Here is a 26,202-nt window from a genome sequence, read left to right as displayed (position 1 = left end):
CGCAGCCCCCGCGGGGGGGCGCTGTGCATGTGGGGGCGCCGGGGGCTGCGGTGCTATAGTTAACCCCCCCCCCAAATCCCCCGCAGACATACCTATCTCGCTGGTCCCGGCAGCTCCGTTCTTCTGCTGAAGACCACCACAAAATGGCCGCCCCCATATAGCACACAGTTCTCTGAAACTGTCTGCTGTATGGGGGCCGCCATTTTCTGGTGGTCCTCAGCAGAAGAACGGAGCCGCCAGGACCAGCGCGATAGGTAAGGCTGTGGGGGATTGAGGGGGGGTTTGCATGGACGGGTGGGACAGCGGGACAGGACCCAAAAATCGGGACTGTCCCGCTGTAATCGTGACAGTTGGGAGGTATGCAGCCGCAACAATGGATCAACAGACAATGGCCCTGTTGGTGCACATATATATATAGGATAGGAAGTGAGCGGCGTATAACCGCGGGTCGGGCTAAACTCCCTGATGATTCCGGACGCTGCACCAATTGTATCCGTTATTTATATGTCCAATGACACACCTTAATAACATTAGAATCTGGGGTCAGGCAGAGCCAGAGCAGATACTGTACAGCGTCCTTACTGCACGGACCAATCACTGACCAGTCTGTGCCGATACCACATCACATGACCTGACGCAGGTTGCCTAACAATACAGGAGAACCGTATATAAGGAGGTGACTTTCCGCAGTAGGATAAGGGGTCATATTACTTGTATGTTCTCCCCATGTTTCATCCTTTTCAACAAATCAGCAGGTTAATGCAACTGTGTGTGGTACAGAATTTGGGATCTGGATAATAGGTCAACATTGACAAAAAGACGACACAAACAAAAGATTGACATGACAAATATGTTAAAATTTTAATATGTTAAAATTCATGTCGACTTTTAATCTGTTACCCTTTTGCTTGTGTTGACCTTTTGTTAATGTCAACATTTTTTGTCCCACCTATTGACTGTCCGCCTAGACCAGGCATGTCCAAACTATGGCCCTCCAGCTGTTCTGAAACTACACATCCCAGCATGCCATAGTTTTAGCATTCACTGATAGAAAAACTCTGGCTAGGCATGATGGGACTTGTAGTTTCACAACAACTAGAGGGCCATCGTTTGGACATGCCTGGCCTAGACACTGTCTGTCCTTTGACCCCCACTCCGGGAGTTTACACTAAGTGTCACTGGAGCAGTGACTGATGGGAATGAGTTATCATTATCTCCATAGAGCTGTGTAATACGTTACTGCTGGGAAGACGATCATCTTATACTAGGGAAGAAACCATCTTGAACTACAACTCCCAGCAGGATGAGCCTTACAGAGACAACTATCAGCTCATCCCCGGCGTACATCACAGCCAATAGCGCTGACTGCAGTAACTGAGATGTAAGAATAGCTGAAATACAAGACCATTTGTGGCCATATCAGCGATACACGCGGCTCAGAATTAGAGATGAGCGCCGGGGCTGAATATTTGGATTTGGATTCGTACCCGGGATTTGGATTTTGCTTTGTCTTGAATGCTCACCGTTCAAAGAATCCTGAAGTGTCGGTCAGCTGACAGAGCAGGAGAGCAGGCTGCCCGGAGACCCCCATCGGACCCTGTCAGTAGGCAGAGAGTGGCATTCTGTGACCCTCACCTCATTCTCTGTGTGGTGCCTCCACCCGAGGTTTGGTGGTGACTGTGGTAGCCTTCTTCTCACCAGAGGTCGGCCCAGGAAATCCCATTGTGAACTCAACATATAATTAGGTACAAATAACACAAGACAAATCATATGGAAAAAAAAAGACCTTTATTTGCAGTACTTTATTATTGGGGAAATTATTGCGATTAATCCTATATAAACTAGAAAGCGATCAGAGGCGTACATTTGGGAAATATACAATTAGGGAACAATCGTTTGTACGCTCTTAAGTCATTTACTGATACAAATACCGATATGTGCAGTAAGTTAATAGTTCCTACATGGATCTTACAGAAAATAAAACTAGAATAATAAGGATATAAGCAGTTATAACTTTCACAGTACACTAAATTGCGAATAAGCAAATATAATATTATAGTATTAGGTTATAAAGTAGGTACTTTTAGAAAACACTCATCCTCTATATTCTAATCACCAACTAACTAATATCATTTATATTACTAAGTAATAATCTTAACAGTGGATCAGCTGACAAAGGCCCTGTTGGTGCACATATATAACTGTGTGGGACCCGGGTCGCTACCTTGCAGATGCTTTAGATCCGAGAAGGCAGGAGCAAGGAAGCAGCAGGTATGCAGTGATACAAGGATGCCTGAATATTTTTTGTGGCAGTTGCAGGGGTCAGGCAAAAGCATAATCAAAAACAGGTTTAGGGTTTGATACACAATAGTAGGCAAGGGTGAGGCAGAAGCTCCGTTGATAGCCAAAACATCAAATAACCTGACACGGGTTCCCTAAATCTACAGGGGAACCTTATATAGGGTAACATTTATCAAATAATATTTTTGGCTAAATCCCCGAAATGAGTTACACTGGACCAGGAACACTGACTGATGTAAATGAGTAATCATACTTTCCAAAGGGCTGTGTCATATGTTTCTACTGTAATTATAAGATCAACAATAATAATTATAGTACTATGTGATTGTGACGAATATGATGTTAATTGCACAGATGCATGATGGGAATTTTATTATCTTGCACTAAGGAAGAAACATTATTGAAGTGCAGTAACCAGCAGGATGAGCCTTACAAAGACAACTCTCCTTTCACTCATTGCATACATCACAGCCAATAGCACTGACTGCAGTAATAAGTTGCACTGCACACTAGCCTGACAGACACGTGTTTGCAGCCAATCACAGCTCTCGGGGAGTCCGGGGTAGAGGAAATGTATATAGAAATTATTTATAATGTTAGTTTCTATCACGCCAACAAGGAAACCAAACCAGACACACACTGGGCAATAGGGATGGTCATCGCCAGTGGTAGATCCAGGGGTGGGGCAGCAGCACAGTTCAAAATTAAAATAGAGGAGACTCACCCACTGCCAGTGAGTCAGGTTGGAATGGCAGTTGGTGGCAGTTGCTGTGCCTCCCCTATTTGAATTGTGAAATTGTGCTGCAGCCCCTCATCTGGAGACTCCCCTGGTCTTCGCTCATATATAGTTAGTGACCAATGATTATCTGACACTGTAATGTCACAAAACTCTGGGCAGATTTAATTAATTATTGATCTCAGCTCCTGAATCACCCAGATATAGTTACACAACCTCCTTCTAGAGATAATGCAGCATGGAGGGGCTCACTGAAGGTGGCAGAGACTGTGTGTAAGTGTCTGATGGGGTCACACAGAGAATAAAAGGACATCTGTCCTACCTCATAATCCAGGTATACCCTCACTCTGTCACAGGGGATATTGTCAGGTAACCGGATCTCAGTTTTGTTATGTACCACTGAGTACTGATTATTATCCCTACGCAGACACCAGGACTTGTTATTGGATCCAATGACTGACTGGTCTCCTGTTCTGTCTATACTGGGATAACACATACCCACCTTCCACTTATATGACTTACTGACATCCACCTCCCAGTAGTATAGCCCTGACGAGAATCTCCAGGTGCTTAAAATCTGTTGATAATTCTGAAATCTCTCTGGTGTTACTGGGCGATTCTGGGCTTGTCCCCAGGTTGCAATTTTTCTGTTATCTGATATATGTATAACATTACTAGCTGTGTTCACATCCAGTAATACATATTTAGCTTCCTGCACGTAGATCCCTGTATTTATCCCTGTTATTATATCAGATAATGTGTCTAATGTCCCTGAGATGAGACCCACATCCAGATCTCCTACACAATGGACCTGTTTATAATGTCTTTTTCTCTCCTTAGTATCCCATGCGTCATCTGTGTCTGGTTCCTGTAAGACAGTCACTGGGTCAGACATGTTACACAGCTCCTCAATGTGACGCATCTTCCCGGACAGCTCGTCCTTCTTTATTTCCAGCTGTTGGATCAGATCAGAGATAGGGAGCGAAACGCGCTGTTCCTGCCTGGAAATCTCACTCAGGACTCTCTTCTCCAGGTCTTCCAGCTGTCTCCTGATGTCTCTAAACAGGGCAGTGACTGTCTCTGTTACACCCGCTGCTTTTCCCTGATCTTCTCTCCTGCGCTCCTGCAGACTGTGGACTCTTTGCTCAGTCTCCTCTCTATTTGTGGACAATCTCAGCAGGATGGTTCCTAATTTTTCCTTTTTCTTCTCTATGGCTTCATCCAGGGACTCCATCTGGTGTCCCTGGTGTGCTTCGGCCAAACTGCAGGACACACAGATACAGGCAGCATCCTCAGTGCAGTAATACTCCAGGACCTTCTTATGGACGGAGCATTTCCTGTTCCCCAGGGCAGTGGTGGGGTCACATAAGACGTGTTTTGCTGACTTGCTGTGTACTCTCAGGTGTTTATCACACAGAGAAGCCTCACAATGCAGACAGGACTTAGCAGCAGGTACAGGAGAGTCCACACAGTAAGTGCAGCAGATCCCAGTCTCCTCCTGATCTGGCCGAGCAGACAGGAACCTACCCAATATGTTACACAGCGTTATGTTCTGTATCAGTGCTGGACGCTCCTGACACTCTGCTCTGCACTCAGGACAGCTATAAACTCCAGCCCCCTCCTGTGTATCCAGCACACGATCAATACAGACCCGGCAGAAGTTGTGGCCACATCTCAGGGTTACAGGATCTGTATAAATGCTCAGGCAGATGGAACAGTCCAGCTCCTTTCTCAGATCAGCAGCAGACGCCATTGTAGCAGGACTCAGGAGACGGAAATGAAAGTAAATCTCTGACTCCGGAGTCTCAGACAACAGTGGGAGTGTTCCACATTCTGCACACAGGGGGAGGGGGAGCTGGGACTCAGACACCAGTGGGTGTGTTGCACATTCTGCACACAGGGGGAGGGGGAGCTGGGACTGTGGTGATGTAGCTGCATGCTTTGTTACACTGAGGGACACATGATACATAAAGGGACAGAAAATGTATGTATTTTGCAAACAGGAAAGACTAATGCAATGAAATGTATTAATTGTGCATATTTTACACAAGTTATTTGTATGAAAAATAAATAGTTTCTGTTTGTTGCAATTTTAGTATAAGAATATTGGAACACATTTGTTTATAATTAACAGTTTCTTATATAGCGCACACATATTCCACAGCGCTGTGCAGAGAATATTTGAACATTCACATCAGTCCCTGCCCCACTGGTGTTACGAAACTTGGCTGGGCTCTGGGTGATACGACAGCTGGCAGGAGGGAAAAGGTCAGGCATGAGCCCGCAGCTGGGACCGCTGTTTAGGACGGCCACAGCGAAACCTGCACTGACTCTGTTGAGTCCCCCGGGCAGATGAATACCCCTGCAATTCCTAGGCTTCGCCTGTAGCCGCGTTCGACAGAGCCAGTTAGGCCGGCTCTGACCCCAATGCAGCCAGGTGTTAGGTAATGACAAGGAGTGGAAAACAAGAATAGGCAGATTGTCCTCTCCACTGGCGCTCTGGTAGGATGGTACCTCCCTTAAATTTGAGGTACGGTCCTCTTCTCCCAATAAAAGTGATAGCAAGGTGTATTAATAAATACCATACATCCCTCAAAGTACAGTAACGCTCCTCTTCTCCGCCTCTGTAAATAGCAATCTGTGTCACCAAGATTTTGGTCCCCTTTGATAGATGGGTGGTCAATAACGCTTTCCCAAAAAGGAATACAGAAAATGGCAAAAATAGTGTAATACCATTTAATGTACAATAAAACAATACACAGGTGAGACAGATAAAATAAGACAAATGAATGGTAGGATGGCCTGTTACCCGATATAGTGGAGAACGTGGATAACGATCCAGTCCTCAAAGATGGCAAGTATGGATGGCAGTGAACCCGGGATTTTCACTGTCAAACGACCACAACAGCAGGCACAGAATCCACCCAGTCCAGACAGGATGTCCACAACAATGAAGTCCCAGCTCCAAGCGCTTTCGACCTCCTCTGAGGCCTTTTTCAAGGAGAATGCTGGGAGTCACAAAAGTCCGGTTATTTATACGATGTTCCTCCAATCAGGACACAGTAGTATATTGAGTGACCCTCTAGAGAGCCAATCGGAAGACAGTCCTCAGTCATGTGGGGGCGGGTGATGATTTGCGTTTCAGACGCGAATCCGGAAATACACGGCAGAAGCCGCGACTTCCGGTCCGCGATGCCGCACTTCCGGTCCGGCATATCGAGCACGCGGTCTGGCGTGTTACATCACATCCGGCCAGACGCATCTGATGTCCGGTCTCAAGTCCCGGCGGCCATGTTAGTACACCCTCATCTCCCGCATTTAGATAGGAAGATGGTCCATAATTATCAGATGTGTTTTTTAATGGCAATAATCAGTGCGTTTTGGAATATTATGAGATCCGGGTTTTCTACAGAATATAAAAAGGTTTGAATAAGTAAAACCATAATAATACATAAAACATGGATAAAATTGATGACATACATGTTATTAGTAAAATATGGGATGGAGTATAAAACAACAGTAAAAATCGAGGCAATAAAAGAGGATAAGAGTGTACAATAAATAAAGGACAAAAAACTTGGTTAAGATTATAAAAACCATTTCACTTCAAAGTCCTGATTAAGACCCTTTGGTTTAAAAGTATTAAAATTATATATACACTTCATTTCCTCCTGTGCCAATAAAGTAGGTAGATTTCTATTTCTAATGTTGGAAAAGATTTGTTTAATGCACAGGAAACGGATAATGGCATCTGTTGAGGAATCATGTTTCACCTTAAAGTGGTGGGACAGAGAGTGAGACTCTAATCCTTTTCTAATGTTATTAAGATGCTCATTTAAACGTACTTTGAATGGTCTGCTGGTTCGACCTATATAAAAAAGTCCACAAGAACACTCTAAAGCATAAATAACATTTTTGCTATTGCAGGTTAAGAATTGATCCAGATCATGGTAATAGCCATTGATCTCAATTCTCTCATATTTAGTGGTCCCCCTGTTCTTGACTGTTTTGCAGCCTTTGCAGCCACCACACCTGTGGAACCCTTTTGTCGCAATGGTCCCTCTGGGTTTGTTGGATATCAAAGCACTCCGCACAATTTTGTTCCTAATATTGGGTGCTTTTCTGTAGATGAAATTGGGACGATCTGGTAGATGTGACCCCAGGATTGGATCCTTCTTTAAAATCCCCCAATTTCGTTTAAAAGACTTTTCTATATTCTTGTGTTGCGCATTAAAACCAATGATAAAAGCCCATTTAAAATCGTTATTCTTAGATGAACCGTCCTCTTTGTCCTTTAAAAGATCATTTCTCTCAATCAAATTTGTATTTTCCATTTTTGACTTAATGAATTGGGAATCATATCCACTTTTAATGAATCTTTGGGCCATATTGGTTGCTTGTTCTTGATATATAGCAGTATCTGTGCAATTGCGTCTCACTCTTTTAAATTGGCCACCAGGAATAGCATTCAACCATTGTAGGTGGTGACAACTGTCGTGTTGAATATAAGCCAGGCAATCTGTTGGCTTAGTAAAAGTCTTTGTCTTTAAAATTCCATCCTCGATAAAAACTGTTATATCTAAAAAGTCAATTGAAGTTCTACTTATATTAAAAGTGAGCTCAATGTTAATAGTATTGGATTTAAATATTGGCAAAAAGAGTTTAAATCATCCTCATTCCCTCTCCAGAAAAAGATTATGTCATCAATATATCGTTTCCATGACACCAGGTTCGCCTCATATGGATTGTTAGACCATACTTTGTCGTCTTCCCACGCCCCCATAAAAATGTTGGCGTAGCTGGGGGCGAACCTGGTGCCCATGGCTGTTCCTGTTTTCTGGACATAAAAACAATCTTGAAATAAAAAATAATTATTGTTCAAGATAAAACTCACTCCTTCTTCGATAAAATTTTGTAGATCTTGATTTAAATCGCTGGTTTGTAAGGATCGTTTAATGGCTGCTAAACCGTGATGATGTTCGATTATGGTGTATAATGATTTCACATCAGCGGTGACCATTGATCCACTGGAAGGTGGCAAACTACGAAGCACCATTAAAATTTTCAATATAAGCTCCCATGTACTTGATCCATATGAAACCTCTGTCCTGGAAAAAGGCTTAAAATATGCCCCTACAGCCAATATTAATAAATTTGCTACCTTCGTTGACGTACACAAATATATACGTAAGCTTTGTATAAAAAATTTTTTTATCCAGAAGGAGCTGGAAAATCCAGTCCTCCCTCTCACTGATCCAGAACCTGAAACTATAAATAGATTTAAATCTAAATCCATTTTTTTCCCGGCCCATGTCAAAGGGAACTTTATAGATACTTTTTGTACTTTAATACAAGAAGACATAAAAAACATAAAACCGGGAGAAGTAAAATATAACCTGTCTAAGAAAGAAAGGGAGGCATTAAAAAACTTGAGTGAGAACCAAGATTTTATTATAAAACCCGCCGATAAAGGCGGGGGGATAGTGCTCATGGATAAAACATGGTATGTTAATGAGGTCCTCTCTCAGGTGGAGGATAAGACCACTTATCATAAACTAAGGGGTGACCCTACAGAAAACATGCTGAAAAAACTTACTGTCCTCTTAGATAAATTAAAACATCAAGAGGTTTTAGAAGATAGCACTTATAAATTCCTTCTTAATAATGAACCCTCCATACCCGTTATTTATTTGCTTCCCAAAGTCCACAAAAATGTTACTCATCCGCCCGGACGCCCTATTGTATCAGGGATCAATTCCCTGACTGCGAATTTATCTGAGTATATTGACTTTTATCTGCAACCGCTTGTTATTAATAATCTTTCGCATCTTAGAGACACAAAAAGTCTTTTAAATATTTTATCTGGTATACATTTTAATGAAGATATTATAATGGTCACCGCTGATGTGAAATCATTATACACCATAATCGAACATCATCACGGTTTAGCAGCCATTAAACGATCCTTACAAACCAGCAATTTAAATCAAGATCTACAAAATTTTATCGAAGAAGCAGTGAGTTTTATCTTGAACAATAATTATTTTTTATTTCAAGATTGTTTTTATGTCCAGAAAACAGGAACAGCCATGGGCACCAGGTTCGCCCCCAGCTACGCCAACATTTTTATGGGGGCGTGGGAAGACGACAAAGTATGGTCTAACAATCCATATGAGGCGAACCTGGTGTCATGGAAACGATATATTGATGACCTAATCTTTTTCTGGAGAGGGAATGAGGATGATTTAAACTCTTTTTGCCAATATTTAAATTCCAATACTATTAACATTGAGCTCACTTTTAATATAAGTAGAACTTCAATTGACTTTTTAGATATAACAGTTTTTATCGAGGATGGAATTTTAAAGACAAAGACTTTTACTAAGCCAACAGATTGCCTGGCTTATATTCAACACGACAGTTGTCACCACCTACAATGGTTGAATGCTATTCCTGGTGGCCAATTTAAAAGAGTGAGACGCAATTGCACAGATAATGCTATATATCAAGAACAAGCAACCAATATGGCCCAAAGATTCATTAAAAGTGGATATGATTCCCAATTCATTAAGTCAAAAATGGAAAATACAAATTTGATTGAGAGAAATGATCTTTTAAAGGACAAAGAGGACGGTTCATCTAAGAATAACAATTTTAAATGGGCTTTTATCACTGGTTTTAATGCGCAACACAAGAATATAGAAAAGTCTTTTAAACGAAATTGGGGGATTTTAAAGAAGGATCCAATCCTGGGGTCACATCTACCAGATCGTCCCAATTTCATCTACAGAAAAGCACCCAATATTAGGAACAAAATTGTGCGGAGTGCTTTGATATCCAACAAACCCAGAGGGACCATTGCGACAAAAGGGTTCCCCAGGTGTGGTGGCTGCAAAGGCTGCAAAACAGTCAAGAACAGGGGGACCACTAAATATGAGAGAATTGAGATCAATGGCTATTACCATGATCTGGATCAATTCTTAACCTGCAATAGCAAAAATGTTATTTATGCTATAGAGTGTTCTTGTGGACTTTTTTATATAGGTCGAACCAGCAGACCATTCAAAGTACGTTTAAATGAGCATCTTAATAACATTAGAAAAGGATTAGAGTCTCACTCTCTGTCCCACCACTTTAAGGTGAAACATGATTCCTCAACAGATGCCATTATCCGTTTCCTGTGCATTAAACAAATCTTTTCCAACATTAGAAATAGAAATCTACCTACTTTATTGGCACAGGAGGAAATGAAGTGTATATATAATTTTAATACTCTTAAACCAAAGGGTCTTAATCAGGACTTTGAAGTGAAATGGTTTTTATAATCTTAACCAAGTTTTTTGTCCTTTATTTATTGTACACTCTTATCCTCTTTTATTGCCTCGATTTTTACTGTTGTTTTATACTCCATCCCATATTTTACTAATAACATGTATGTCATCAATTTTATCCATGTTTTATGTATTATTATGGTTTTACTTATTCAAACCTTTTTATATTCTGTAGAAAACCCGGATCTCATAATATTCCAAAACGCACTGATTATTGCCATTAGAAATCACATCTGATAATTATGGACCATCCTCCTATCTAAATGCGGGAGATGAGGGTGTACTAACATGGCCGCCGGGACTTGAGACCGGACATCAGATGCGTCTGGCCGGATGTGATGTAACATGCCAGACCGCGTGCTCGATATGCCGGACCGGAAGTGCGGCATCGCGGACCGGAAGTCGCGGCTTCTGCCGTGTATTTCCGATTCGCGTCTGAAACGCAAATCATCACCCGCCCCCACATGACTGAGGACTGTCTTCCGATTGGCTCTCTAGAGGGTCACTCAATATACTACTGTGTCCTGATTGGAGGAACATCGTATAAATAACCGGACTTTTGTGACTCCCAGCATTCTCCTTGAAAAAGGCCTCAGAGGAGGTCGAAAGCGCTTGGAGCTGGGACTTCATTGTTGTGGACATCCTGTCTGGACTGGGTGGATTCTGTGCCTGCTGTTGTGGTCGTTTGACAGCGAAAATCCCGGGTTCACTGCCATCCATACTTGCCATCTTTGAGGACTGGATCGTTATCCACGTTCTCCACTATATCGGGTAACAGGCCATCCTACCATTCATTTGTCTTATTTTATCTGTCTCACCTGTGTATTGTTTTATTGTACATTAAATGGTATTACACTATTTTTGCCATTTTCTGTATTCCTTTTTGGGAAAGCGTTATTGACCACCAATCTATCAAAGGGGACCAAAATCTTGGTGACACAGATTGCTATTTACAGAGGCGGAGAAGAGGAGCGTCACTGTACTTTGAGGGATGTATGGTATTTATTAATACACCTTGCTATCACTTTTATTGGGAGAAGAGGACCGTACCTCAAATTTAAGGGAGGTACCATCCTACCAGAGCGCCAGTGGAGAGGACAATCTGCCTATTCTTGTTTTCTGCGTATTTGATGGTGTTTGGGTCACCATTTTAGTTTGAACTCTCCATAGGCTGCTTTAGCGCACAAACACATCGACTTTTATTTTTCTGTATACATTCGATTACTTTCACCCTGTTAGAGTTGTTTGGATTTGTGCTGCTACTATGTTCTCCCATAGAGATCATAGAAAATCTCTTTTGGAAAATATATTCAGAGTTAATGAAGATCAAATAGAACTTTTAGATGAAACTTTGGAGAATGTGATGAAAAAACTTGAGGGAATTTTGATTAAAGAGAATCGGATTTGGTGGGAAGTAGTGACACTCGAGAAGTATCTGTCCCACCAACTAATCCCAAGGGGGCTAAAAATGAATAAAAAGGCTTCTTTTGAATCATGTTCAGATATATTCATGGACGGTTGGGAAAAAATTATTGATGAGTGTTCGTTCAGGTTGATGGATCTCATCATAACAGAAAGGAAAAGGGAACTTAAAATCCTTGATGAAGAGATCTCCAAATATAAAGAACTACTAAAACCTCTATCAGCCTTGCCGGAATTTTCTGAGTTAGAAGAAAGAATTAACGCCAATTTAAAAAAAAACAGAAAAAACCTTAGTAGATAGAAAGGTTAGAAAATTCATGAGAGATAAACGAGAGGCTACTACTGAACCTGATGATGAACTGGATGAGGATCTAGATAATGATAAAATCTCGACACTCAATCATAATTCAGAAAAATCTAACAACAACAGAAGGAAACGTAATTATAGATCCCCCGTTAGAATGAGGAAAGACTCATCAAAAACCTATAATAGGGATCATCTAAGATGGAGGTCAAGGTCACCAGAAAGAATATATAGAGCAAAAAAACATCTAGATAGTAGAACAAAAGAAGACCATCCTGATCCCCGATCGCCTTATCGAATCCAAAAGAGATTCAGGAACCAGAAGAATACAAGAAATAGCTCTTGGCAACCACACTCACCGAGAGGTAAAAGATTTACCTCATCATCACATTATCATTCAAGATTTCAGGACACTAATGAAAGGGGAAGGCCATCTACTAACGAGGGCAATAACGGATTTGAGGAACAAGGTGAAAGATCAGACAACTTTTCACCACTCCACTTCCGGAATAGATTCCAACCATTAGCACAAGAACAGAATCGTGTTCATTTTTTAGGGGCAAGAGACAAAAGACAGTCATGGAGATAATTACCCACCATAAATTACCCACACATAGAGGAAAAAGAGCTGGAAAAAAGAAATTACCATCAAAAAGGAAGCGGGTGAGGAAAAAACCTAAAAAGAAGAAATTACCAATTAGTGAATCGGGTGATCCACTGGAAGGTGGCACACTACGAAGCACCATTAAAATTTTCAATATAAGCTCCCATGTACTTGATTCATATGAAACCTCTGTCCTGGAAAAAGGCTTAAAATATGCCCCTACAGCCAATATTAATAAATTTGCTACCTTCGTTGACGTACGCAAATATATACGTAAGCTTTGTATAAAAAATTTTTTTATCCAGAAGGAGCTGGAAAATCCAGTCCTCCCTCTCACTGATCCAGAACCTGAAACTATAAATAGATTTAAACCTAAATTCATTTTTTTCCCGGCCCATGTCAAAGGGAACTTTATAGATACTTTTTGTACTTTAATACAAGAAGACATAAAAAACATAAAACCGGGAGAAGTAAAATATAACCTGTCTAAGAAAGAAAGGGAGGCATTAAAAAACTTGAGTGAGAACCAAGATTTTATTATAAAACCCGCCGATAAAGGCGGGGGGATAGTGCTCATTGATAAAACATGGTATGTTAATGAGGTCCTCTCTCAGGTGGAGGATAAGACCACTTATCATAAACTAAGGGGTGACCCTACAGAAAACATGCTGAAAAAACTTACCGTCCTCTTAGATAAATTAAAACATCAAGAGGTTTTAGAAGATAGCACTTATAAATTCCTTCTTAATAATGAACCCTCCATACCCGTTATTTATTTGCTTCCCAAAGTCCACAAAAATGTTACTCATCCGCCCGGACGCCCTATTGTATCAGGGATCAATTCCCTGACTGCGAATTTATCTGAGTATATTGACTTTTATCTGCAACCACTTGTTATTAATAATCTTTCGCATCTTAGAGACACAAAAAGTCTTTTAAATATTTTATCTGGTATACATTTTAATGAAGATATTATAATGGTCACCGCTGATGTGAAATCATTATACACCATAATCGAACATCATCACGGTTTAGCAGCCATTAAACGATTCTTACAAACCAGCGATTTAAATCAAGATCTACAAAATTTTATCGAAGAAGCAGTGAGTTTTATCTTGAACAATAATTATTTTTTATTTCAAGATTGTTTTTATGTCCAGAAAACAGGAACAGCCATGGGCACCAGGTTCGCCCCCAGCTACGCCAACATTTTTATGGGGGCGTGGGAAGACGACAAAGTATGGTCTAACAATCCATATGAGGCGAACCTGGTGTCATAAAAACGATATATTGATGACCTAATCTTTTTCTGGAGAGGGAATGAGGATGATTTAATTAAACTCTTTTTGCCAATATTTAAATTCCAATACTATTAACATTGAGCTCACTTTTAATATAAGTAGAACTTCAATTGACTTTTTAGATATAACAGTTTTTATCGAGGATGGAATTTTAAAGACAAAGACTTTTACTAAGCCAACAGATTGCCTGGCTTATATTCAACACGACAGTTGTCACCACCTACAATGGTTGAATGCTATTCCTGGTGGCCAATTTAAAAGAGTGAGACGCAATTGCACAGATAATGCTATATATCAAGAACAAGCAACCAATATGGCCCAAAGATTCATTAAAAGTGGATATGATTCCCAATTCATTAAGTCAAAAATGGAAAATGCAAATTTGATTGAGAGAAATGATCTTTTAAAGGACAAAGAGGACGGTTCATCTAAGAATAACGATTTTAAATGGGCTTTATCACTGGTTTTAATGCGCAACACAAGAATATAGAAAAGTCTTTTAAACGAAATTGGGGGATTTTAAAGAAGGATCCAATCCTGGGGTCACATCTACCAGATCGTCCCAATTTCATCTACAGAAAAGCACCCAATATTAGGAACAAAATTGTGCGGAGTGCTTTGATATCCAACAAACCCAGAGGGACCATTGCGACAAAAGGGTTCCACAGGTGTGGTGGCTGCAAAGGCTGCAAAACAGTCAAGAACAGGGGGACCACTAAATATGAGAGAATTGAGATCAATGGCTATTACCATGATCTGGATCAATTCTTAACCTGCAATAGCAAAAATGTTATTTATGCTATAGAGTGTTCTTGTGGACTTTTTTATATAGGTCGAACCAGCAGACCATTCAAAGTACGTTTAAATAAGCATCTTAATAACATTAGAAAAGGATTAGAGTCTCACTCTCTGTCCCACCACTTTAAGGTGAAACATGATTCCTCAACAGATGCCATTATCCGTTTCCTGTGCATTAAACAAATCTTTTCCAACATTAGAAATAGAAATCTACCTACTTTATTGGCACAGGAGGAAATGAAGTGTATATATAATTTTAATACTCTTAAACCAAAGGGTCTTAATCAGGACTTTGAAGTGAAATGGTTTTTATAATCTTAACCAAGTTTTTTGTCCTTTATTTATTGTACACTCTTATCCTCTTTTATTGCCTCGATTTTTACTGTTGTTTTATACTCCATCCCATATTTTACTAATAACATGTATGTCATCAATTTTATCCATGTTTTATGTATTATTATGGTTTTACTTATTCAAACCTTTTTATATTCTGTAGAAAACCCGGATCTCATAATATTCCAAAACGCACTGATTATTGCCATTAGAAATCACATCTGATAATTATGGACCATCCTCCTATCTAAATGCGGGAGATGAGGGTGTACTAACATGGCCGCCGGGACTTGAGACCGGACATCAGATGCGTCTGGCCGGATGTGATGTAACACGCCAGACCGCGTGCTCCAAATGCCGGACCAGAAGTGCGGCATCGCGGACCGGAAGTCGCGGCTTCTGCCGTGTATTTCCGGATTCGCGTCTGAAATGCAAATCATCACCCGCCGCCACATGACTGAGGACTGTCTTCCGATTGGCTCTCTAGATGGTCACTCAATATACTACTGTGTCCTGATTGGAGGAACATCGTATAAATAACCGGACTTTTGTGACTCCCAGCATTCTCCTTGAAAAAGGCCTCAGAGGAGGTCGAAAGCGCTTGGAGCTGGGACTTCATTGTTGTGGACATCCTGTCTGGACTGGGTGGATTCTGTGCCTGCTGTTGTGGTCGTTTGACAGTGAAAATCCCGGGTTCACTGCCATCCATACTTGCCTTCTTTGAGGACTGGATCGTTATCCACGTTCTCCACTATATCGGGTAACAGGCCATCCTACCATTCATTTGTCTTATTTTATCTGTCTCACCTGTGTATTGTTTTATTGTACATTAAATGGTATTACACTATTTTTGCCATTTTCTGTATTCCTTTTTGGGAAAGCGTTATTGACCACCCATCTATCAAAGGGGACCAAAATCTTGGTGACACAGATTGCTATTTACAGAGGCGGAGAAGAGGAGCGTCACTGTACTTTGAGGGATGTATGGTATTTATTAATACACCTTGCTATCACTTTTATTGGGAGAAGAGGACCGTACCTCAAATTTAAGGGAGGTACCATCCTACCAGAGCGCCAGTGGAGAGGACAATCTGCCTATTCTTGTTTTCTGCGTATTTGATGGTGTTTGGGTCACCATTTTAGTTTGAACTCTCCATAGGCTGCTTTAGCGCACAAACACATCGACTTTTATTTTTCTGTATACATTCAATGACAAGGAGTGAGCAATCGCCAGGGGGTATCTCAAAAGGATGGTCTGGCTAAAGGGCCTAGCTGGAATAAGACCCCTGACTACTGGAACCTGGCCAAGAACAGGGGGTGGCTACCCAGTCACAGACACAAATGATACAATAGGGAATCTCGGAACAGAGACACACCGAGACAAGTGATTCCCCAAAGCTGGGTGCAGATGGAAAGGTAAATTCCCCTGCCTGACGGAAGCTAGGGCGACAGAAAATAACAAAGCAGGAAGAACAATTGGGAAAATGATACCACAGGATAATGACGGACCCACGGAGGGGCACAGCCATGGCGGGCAAATAATAGTAAAAGATAGAACCACCGGGCTCCAAAGGAGCACTTACGTGACCCACAGGCAGAGAAGGGACATGGATCAGGCGCAGGCTCTGGCCCAGGATTGGATGACACACCAAGCAGACTGGGAAGCAGGAGAACAGGAATGCACAAGAATATCCAACAGCAGGAACAAAAACGCTCCGGGGACCGTGTATGAAAGCTGATGCTTTTGGGAGCAATGAGCTATAACCGGCGTCTGTGCCCAGCAGACGCCGGCTATTTATTTGAAGATCGCGCCGCCTGAGTGACATCAAGCGCGCACGTATTCCCCGGCTGCTGGGCGGAAGTCCGGGGACGTTGCCTGGCAATGCCCCGACGCCCGTCCTCAGAGCAAGGCTTGGGGCGTTGCCTGGCAACGTCCCCCGCCTCCAGCCTCTGTGCCGCAACCGCCGTCCGTCCGGGTGCAGTAGATCCCGGACGGCGGCATGTGACAGTACCCCCCCCCCTTGAGGAAGGATTAACAACCCCTTACCACCGGGTTTATCTATGAACTGTCGGAAAAACAACCTCTTGAGGTTGGGCGAATGCAAGTCCCTATCAGGAACCCAAGACCTCTCCTCGGGACCAAACCCCCTCCAATGCACAAGGAACTGCAGAGACCCTCTCACGAATTTGGAGTCAAGAATCTTTTCCACACGGAATTCCTGTTGCCACTGCACTGGAGCGGAGCCACTCCTAACCTTGCGAGGAAATTTCTGCGAAAAGACCACAGGCTGAAGAAGCGAAGCGTGAAAGGTATTATTAATCTTGAGGGACTTAGGTAGAGAGACACGAAATTCTACCTGATTAACCCTCTTGACAATTCGAAACGGACCGATGAACCAAGGTCCTAATCTTGCCGAGGGTTGGTGAAGCTTGATATTCCGGGCAGAAAGCCACACCCAGTCACCCACCTTTAAAACGGCAAGGACGTTTGAATTTGTCTGAAAATACATTTTCTCTAAAAGAAGCTTCCTTAAGCCGTGTGGATACTCCACCAAACGACTCTGAGTCGAGAGGCAGCAGAAGACTTAGATCTGGGGGCTTTCGGTCCCAAAGAGTTGGCCCGCAGATGGAATCCATAGATAGCAAAAAAGGGAGAGGCCTTAGAAGCCGAATGATATGCATTGTTATACGCAAATTCGGCTAGCGGCAAAAAATTCACCCAATCATCCTGTAATTTGGACACAAAACACCTTAAATATTGCTTGAGAGACTGGTTCAACCGTTCAGTTTGCCCATTGGCCTGTGGATGAAACGCAGACGTAAGACTGGTCTTTACTTTCAGGGCAGAACAAAACAGTCTCCAAAATTGTGGCGCAAATTATGGACCACGATCTGAAACAATATCGCTGGGTAAACCATGCAGTCTAAAAATATGCTGCAAAAACAAGGTGACCAGCTCCCTGGCTGAGGGTAACTGCCTTAGGGCCACAAAGTGTGCCATCTTAGAGAACCTATCGATGACAACCCAGATGACCTGACAATGGGATGAGACTGGTAGTCCAACGATGAAGTCCATAGCCAAGTGGGACCAAGGTCTAACAGGAATAGATAAAGGCATCAATTCCCCTACCGGGCGTGCCTGCGGAACTTTATGCCTGGCACAGTCCGGACAGGACAAGACAAAATCTTTGGTGTCACGAGACATTCCCGGCCACCAGACAACCCGGGTGAGAAGAGCCAGGGTTTTCAACACTCCTGGATGACCCGCAATCTTAGAGTCATGACACTCAGCAAGGACTCTGCGTCTATGTTTTGTATTATTGCACGGCAATGTTTTTCATGTCTCTGTCAGATATTCTTGGCCAAAGGGGCCAAGGCTCAAACGGGTCAAATTTGACACATTACCACAGTTGGGAGTTGGAAAATCAAAGCTTGCGGGACTCGGGGTATGGACCCTCCTGTTGGCAGGAGACCCTGAAAGGTATTTTTTACAATACGGAGTTTATGTATTGGTTTGGTATAGTAAATATCCTTTTTACCATATTTATCTTTCACAATGTAAAATTCCCCCAAGATATAAACGGCCAACTGGGCTGACACCCCGGGCTGGTAAAAGGGGAGATAGCGAAAGAAAGGTAATATTAACATATACTGTATATGGAAGGTTAAGGGCCGAGTGTCATGTATGGACCTTCCTAATGGCACAGGGTTCCAGGAGACCATATTTACAAAACGGAAGTGGCACTGTAGTTAGAGATAGGCAGGAGGAGTGGATACTCCCCTCCCTCTCCCTTCACTCTCTTTTGTTTTTAGGAGGTTCTAGATACTGGTCCATCTGCTTGATTGGGATAGGAGAAATCAATAGGCCCAAGCAAGACAACAGGGACAACAGGGGGACGACTACTCGTGAGTGTACCAAGTTCCTATCCTGGAACGTGGAAGGCCTTAACTCACCATTAAAAAAAAAAGAAAGTACTTCAACATCTAAAAAGGCTGAAACCTGACATAGCGAAACTCCAGGAGACCCACTGGAGGGATGAGGACTTGAATACACTCAGAGATAATTGGTTTATAGAATTTATACAAGCGTCTTATTCAGCCAAACAAAGAGGCGTAATGATTATATTTCATAAGGCCCTACTATGAGATCCAGGATAAAAAACAAGATCCAGAAGGCCGATATCTATTTGTGAAAGTAAGACTGGAGGGGGAAATGTACACAATAGCCTCAATATATGGCCCGGTCGGCCCTAACACGGCCTTCTATACGGACAGTTATGTCCAACTCCAGGATTGGGCGGAAGGTCACATTATAATTGGAGGGGACTTCAACACAACCTTAAATCAAAGATTAGACAAATCAGATAATGCTAGACGAGATAAACCCCCCCAGCCTTGTCCTTGCTAATGGAGTCCTTACACCTGACGGACCCCTGGAGATTCCAACATCCAGTGGATAAAGAGTTCACATTTTATTCTCATCCTCATCATACATCATCTAGGATAGACTTCTGGTTGGTACCAACGACACTGTTAGTTAGGGTAAAATGTACAAAAATAGAGGACATTCTAATTACAGATCACGCCCCTACCTGGTGCTCCCTAATGTTACCACTCCCCAAGACGTACTCGTATAACTGGAGATTTCCATCATACATGACTGAATCTGTGGATTTTAAAAACTACTTAGAAAGACAATTTCTAAATTATATGGAGGATAATAAACAGCATATCGAGGATATAAACTTGTTTTGGGCTGCCTCCAAACCAGTTATTCGCGGTCACATCATAGCCTATGTAACAGCAAAAAGACAGCGAATGAATAGAAGGCATGATGAACTCAGTAGAGGAGTATCAATAGCATACTCTAACATGTTGGGTAATAGAACATCAGAAACTCAGAAGATTTATACAGAAATGAAAGACATGTATGATACACTCTGCACAGAGAGGGCCCAATATAATTTAGATTGCCAAAAGAATCGGTGTTTCAGAGGGGGAAACAAATCGGGTAAATTGCTAGCATCTTTAATTAGAAGCAAACGTCCCATAACAAATATACCCAAGTTAAGTGTAGAGACACAACAGTTAAATACAGGCGCGGATATTGCTAACTCTTTTTTAAACTATTATACTAAATTGTTTGAAGCACCCCAGGACAACCCTTCATTGGGGATGGAATTTGGGGGATGGTTTACCAGAATTGACACAGTTAGAAAACGCAGACCTGACGAGGCCCATTATAGATCAGGAAATAAGAGGGGTGATAGGGAGGTTGGCAAGAGGTAAAGCGCCAGGCCCTGATGGGCTGAGCGCTGAATATTACAAAATGCTTACACCACACTTACTACCTCACCTCCAGGCATTATTTAATTCTTTACTGTCTGGAAAGCCAGCATATGCAGACTTCAATAAGGCGAGAGTTATAGTAATATTTAAGGTAGGGAAAGACCCCACCTTAATATCTTCTTACCGCCCAATATCCTTAGTAAACCAGGATCTCAAAATCCTGACATCTATTGTACCAGAGCGATTACAAATAGTGTTACCTAAACTATTGCATGCTACCCAGACTGGATTTGTACGTGGGCGATCATCAGTACATAATATAAGGCAGGTAATAGCATCTTTGGTTTAAGCAGAGGCCAATCCAGGGGGAAGATCGATCTTGATCAGTTGCGACGCGGACAAGGCATTTGACCGTGTGTCATGGTCACACTTGCTTAGGGTGATGCACCCACAGAACCTGGGAGTGGGAATTTATAAAACTCAGTGGTGTGAGGCAGTAATATAACCATTACACCGTCCGTACTGCCCCGTATATATAACACATGGTGGGGATAGAACCCATGACCTCAGCGCTGTGAGGCAGTAATGTAACCATTACACCGTCCATACTGCCCCATATATATAACACATGGTGGGAATAGAACCCATGACCTCAGTGGTGTGAGGCAGTAATATAACCATTACACCGTCCGTACTGCCCCGTATATATAACACATGGTGGGAATAGAACCCATGACCTCAGCGCTGTGAGGCAGTAATGCTAACCATTACACATCCATACTGCCCCGTATATATAACACATGGTGGGGATAGAACCCATGACCTCAGCGGTGTGAGGCAGTAATGTAACCATTACACCATCCGTACTGCCCCGTATATATAACACATGGTGGGGATAGAACCCATGACCTCAGCGCTGTGAGGCAGTAATGTAACCATTACACCATCCGTACTGCCCTGTATATATAACACATGGTGGGGATAGAACCCATGACCTCAGTGCTGTGAGGCAGTAATATAACCATTACACATCCGTACTGCCCGTATATATAACACATGGTGGGAATAGAACCCATGACCTCAGCGCTGTGAGGCAGTAATGTAACCATTACACCATCCGTACTGCCCCGTATATATAACACATGGTGGGGATAGAACCCATGACCTGAGCACTGTGAGGCAGTAATATAACCATTACACCATCCGTACTGCCCCGTATATATAACACATGGTGGGGATAGAATCCATGACCTCAGCGCTGTGAGGCAGTAATATAACCATTACACATCCGTACTGCCCCCGTATATATAACACATGGTGGGGATAGAACCCATGACCTCAGCGCTGTGAGGCAGTAATGCTAACCATTACACATCCGTACTGCCCCGTATATATAACACATGGTGGGGATAGAACCCATGACCTCAGCGCTGTGAGGCAGTAATGTAACCATTACACCATCCGTACTGCCCCGTATATATAACACATGGTGGGGATAGAACCCATGACCTGAGCACTGTGAGGCAGTAATATAACCATTACACCGTCCGTGATGCCCGATGGTGTAATGGTTAGCATTAAATTAACTTTATTTGCTGGTCAGATAGTCAGCCGGCTGGCTGGAGTGGCTGTAACTGGAGAAAATAACAGATATACTTTACAGAATTTATTACGAGCTGCCATTCTCAAGGTGCCCATACACTAGGGCGATATACATGCAATATGGGCAATTTATATGCGATTTCGGCAATAAAACGCATGTACAGTGCCCAGATTGCATGTACATGACAGGAGGTGTGATGTAATGCGTGTTCCCATGCGCATTTCATCGCACCTCCTAGGTCATACCTGCTGCTGGAGAAATCCGGGTCATCGGGAGGAGCGCACTCCGCTGCGAGACATCGCTGGGCTCGCCTCTTCTCCCTCCTCCCATCTGGTGGCAGCAGCAGCACCCCTCCTTCCACCCAGCGGTGCAGCAGCAGCACCCTCTGACAGGAGAAAATCTTAGGCTGCTGCTTCCACTGTCCACCAATGGTTTTTATTATTATTATTATTATTATTATTATTATAACATCAGCCCCCCCCCCCACCACCACCACCACCCTCAGCCCAGTGGTGGCGAGGACAGTCCCTGCTTCAGCCCAGGCTGGGGTTCCCCTGGAGTACAGTCATTATGTCGACAATGACTGCCCATTTCTGCTTCAGGGAGATGGGCAGGGAGCTAGGGGATTTTGAATAGCCATATGTTTAGGCTTTAGCGTTTACAGCACCGCCTCCTGCCGGGCGGCCACGTCATTTGCTTATTGACGCAGCAGCAGCAGCGTCATGATGCGACCGCCGCTCATTTGATCCGCCCCCTTCTGAGCAGCGTGTGTGGGGGGATCTGAGGGGCTGGCGCTGGGGATTGCTGCCTCCCGATCCCTGCTGTTGTGTATGAGAGGAGGGGACGAGGAGCCCTGTGTGCCTGTACACTGCCGGCGGCTGCTGCTGTTAGGATGGAGTTGGAGCCGGTGGGCGGGCATATGGCTCTGTGGTCCCGGACTGTGTCCTTTCCCTGCTCCTCCAGCTTCAGGGGCTCAGGGTGCTGCCCCTGATAGCCGGCGGGCTGCCTCTGCTGTGTACTGACATCGCCTGACTATTGCCATCTACATATATGTATTTATTATTATAAGAGAAGGGGTGCAGAAATTAGAGGGGGGGGGGGCTGTTAATATAAATAATACTGGGGGTCTGTTATGTGGGCAATGTTTAAGGTGCATTACTTGATGGAATTATGTGTAAGGGACATTACTGGGGGCATAATATGGGCATTTCTTGTGTGGCATAATGTGTAATGGGCATTACGGTGTGACACATAATGTGTAATGCCTGCTTTTTGTGATGTTACACCTCCTTTCCATGAGGACATGCCCCATTTTTGCCGCGCATGGGTCCCGCCTGCTGCAGGTGGGCCTGTGTGCTCAAAATGCCAGGGCCGATTTCTGGTCCCAGTACAGCCCTGGCTTGGGGCATCTGGGTGTGCCATCTCAGCCCTCCCCGCAGCCTAACCGTAACTTTCCCCTCCCCACAGCCTAACCTTCCCCTCCTGCAGCCTAACCCTAACCTTCCCCTTCCTGCAGCCTAACCCTAACCTTCCCCCTCCCCGCAGCCTAACCCTAACCTTCCCCTCCCTGCAACCCGACCCTAACCTTCCCCTCCCTGCAGCCTAATCCTAACCTTCCCCTCCCTGCAGCCTAATCCTAACCTTCCCCTTCCTGCAGCCTAACCCTAACCTTCCCCCTCCCCGCAGCCTAACCCTAACCTTCCCCTCCCTGCAACCCGACCCTAACCTTCCCCTCCCTGCAGCCTAATCCTAACCTTCCCCTCCCTGCAGCCTAATCCTAACCTCCCCCTCCCTGCAGCCTAACCCTAACCGTCCCCTCCCTGCAGCCTAACCCTAACCTTCCCCTCCTGCAGCCTAACCCTAACCTTCCCCTCCCTGCAGCCTAACCCTAACCTTCCCCTCCCTGCAGCCTAACCCTAACCTTCCCCTCCCCGCAGCCTAACCCTAACCTTCCCCTCCCTGCAGCCTAACCCTAACCTTCCCCTCCCTGCAGCCTAACCCTAACCTTCCCCTCCCCGCAGCCTAACCCTAACCTTCCCCTCCCTGCAACCCGACCCTAACCTTCCCCTCCCTACAGCCTAATCCTAACCTTCCCCTCCCTGCAGCCTAACCCTAACCTTCCCCTCCTGCAGCCTAACCCTAACCTCCCCTCCGTGAAGCCTAACCCTAACCTTCCCCTCCAAGCAGCCTAACCCTAACCTTCCCCTCCCTGCAGCCTAACCTTCACCTTCCTGCAGCCTAACCCTAACCTTCCCCTCCTGCAGCCTAACCCTAACCTTCCTCTCCCTGCAGTCTAACCCTAACCATCCTCTCCCTGCAGCCTAACCCTAACCTTCCCCTCCACGCAGCCTAACCTTCCCCTCCCTGCAGTCTAACCCTAACCTTCCCCTCCCCTCCTGCAGCCTAACCCTAACCTACCCATCTGCAGCCTGACCCTAACCTTCCCCTCCCTGCAGCCTAACCCTAACCTCCCCTCCATGCAGCCTAACCTTCCCCCTCCCCGCAGCCTAACCCTAACCTTTCCCTCCCTGCAGCCTAACCCTAACCTCCCCCTCGCTGCAGCCTAACCTTCCCCTCCCTGCAGTCTAACCCTAACCTCCCCTCCTGCAGCCTAACCCTAACCTCCCCTCCCTGCAGCCTAACCCTAACCTCCCCTCCATGCAGCCTAACCTTCCCCCTCCCCGCAGCCTAACCCTAACCTTTCCCTCCCTGCAGCCTAACCCTAACCTCCCCCTCGCTGCAGCCTAACCTTCCCCTCCCTGCAGTCTAACCCTAACCTCCCCCTCCTGCAGCCTAACCCTATCCTCCCCCTCCCTGCAGCCTAACCCTAACCTCCCCCTCCCTGCAGCCTAACCCTAACCTCCCCCTCCCCACAGCCTGACCCTAACCTCCCCCTCCCTGCAGCCTAACCATAACCTCCCCCTCCCCACAGCCTAACCCTAACCCCCCCTCCCCACAGCCTGACCCTAACCTCCCCCTCCTGCAGCCTAACCCTAACCTCCCCCTCCCCACTGCCTAACCCTAACCTCCCCTCCCTTACAGCACCACCTCCTGCCGGGCGGCCACGTCATGACGCGACCGCCGCTCATTTGATCTGCCCCCTTCTGAGCAGCGTGTGTGGGGGGATCTGAGGGGCTGGCGCTGGGGATTGCTGCCTCCCGATCCCTGCTGTTGTGTATGAGAGGAGGGGACGAGGAGCCCTGTGTGCCTGTACACTGCCTCCACGCAGCCTAACCTTCCCCTCCCTGCAGTCTAACCCTAACCTTCCCCTCCCCTCCTGCAGCCTAACCCTAACCTCCCCATCTGCAGCCTGGCCCTAACCTTCCCTGCAGCCTAACCCTAACCTCCCCTCCATGCAGCCTAACCTTCCCCCTCCCCGCAGCCTAACCCTAACCTTTCCCTCCCTGCAGTCTAACCCTAACCTCCCCTCCTGCAGCCTAACCCTAACCTCCTCTTCCAGCAGCCTAACCCTAACCTCCCCTCCCTGCAGCCTAACCTCCCCCTCCTGCAGCCTAACCCTATCCTCCCCCTCCCTGCAGCCCAACCCAAACCTTCCCCTCCCTACAGCCTAACCCTAACCTCCCCCTCCCTGCAGCCTAACCCTAACCTCCCCCTCCCCACAGCCTGACCCTAACCTCCCCCTCCCTGCAGCCTAACCCTAACCTCCCCCTCCCCACAGCCTAACCCTAACCTCCCCCTCCCCACAGCCTGACCCTAACCTCCCCCTCCTGCAGCCTAACCCTAACCTCCCCCTCCCCACTGCCTAACCCTAACCTTCCCCTCCCCGCAGCCTAACCCTAACCTCCCCCTCCCCACAGCCTGACCCTAACCTCCCCCTTCCAGCAGCCTGACCCTAACCTTCCCCTACCCGCAGCCTGACCCTAACCTTCCCCTACCCGCAGCCTGACCCTAACCTTCCCCTCCCCGCAGCGAACCCTAACCTCCCCCTCCCTGCAGCCTATCCCTAACCTCCCCGCAGCCTAACCCTAACCTCCCTGCAGCCTGACCCTAACCTTCCCTTCCCTGCAGCCTAACCCTAACCTTCCCCTCCCTGCAGCCTAACCTTCCCCTCCCCGCATCCTAAACCTAAACCTTCCCCTCCCCGCATCCTAACCCTAACCTCCCCCTCCCCGCAGCCTAACCTTCCTCTCACTGCAGCCTAACTCTAACCTCCCCTGCC

At 45.0% G+C, this 26,202-nt stretch overlaps 1 protein-coding gene across 1 annotated transcript; it reads right to left on the bottom strand.

Moving 5' to 3' along the window:
• Positions 1-1,775: 1,775 nt before the first annotated feature.
• Positions 1,776-5,554, bottom strand: LOC146073641 (E3 ubiquitin-protein ligase TRIM62-like). The gene has a single exon (XM_083180988.1). The coding sequence runs from the start codon at positions 5,004-5,006 to the stop codon at positions 3,231-3,233; it is 1,776 nt and encodes a 591-aa protein (XP_083037114.1). The 5' UTR covers positions 5,007-5,554; the 3' UTR covers positions 1,776-3,230.
• Positions 5,555-26,202: the final 20,648 nt, after the last annotated feature.

This window comes from Crinia signifera, chromosome 4 (genome assembly GCF_055691185.1).
Source record: "Crinia signifera chromosome 4, ASM5569118v1, whole genome shotgun sequence".
In the NCBI taxonomy this organism is placed as follows: domain Eukaryota; kingdom Metazoa; phylum Chordata; class Amphibia; order Anura; family Myobatrachidae; genus Crinia; species Crinia signifera.
The sequence above is the reverse complement of the archived record's forward strand: the minus strand, read 5'-3'. Positions and strand labels throughout refer to the sequence as shown.

Excerpts from the sequence above, each read along its gene's own strand:
- LOC146073641 (XM_083180988.1), bottom strand. The coding sequence starts at position 5,006 with ATGTATCATGTGTCCCTCAGTGTAACAAAGCATGCAGCTACATCACCA.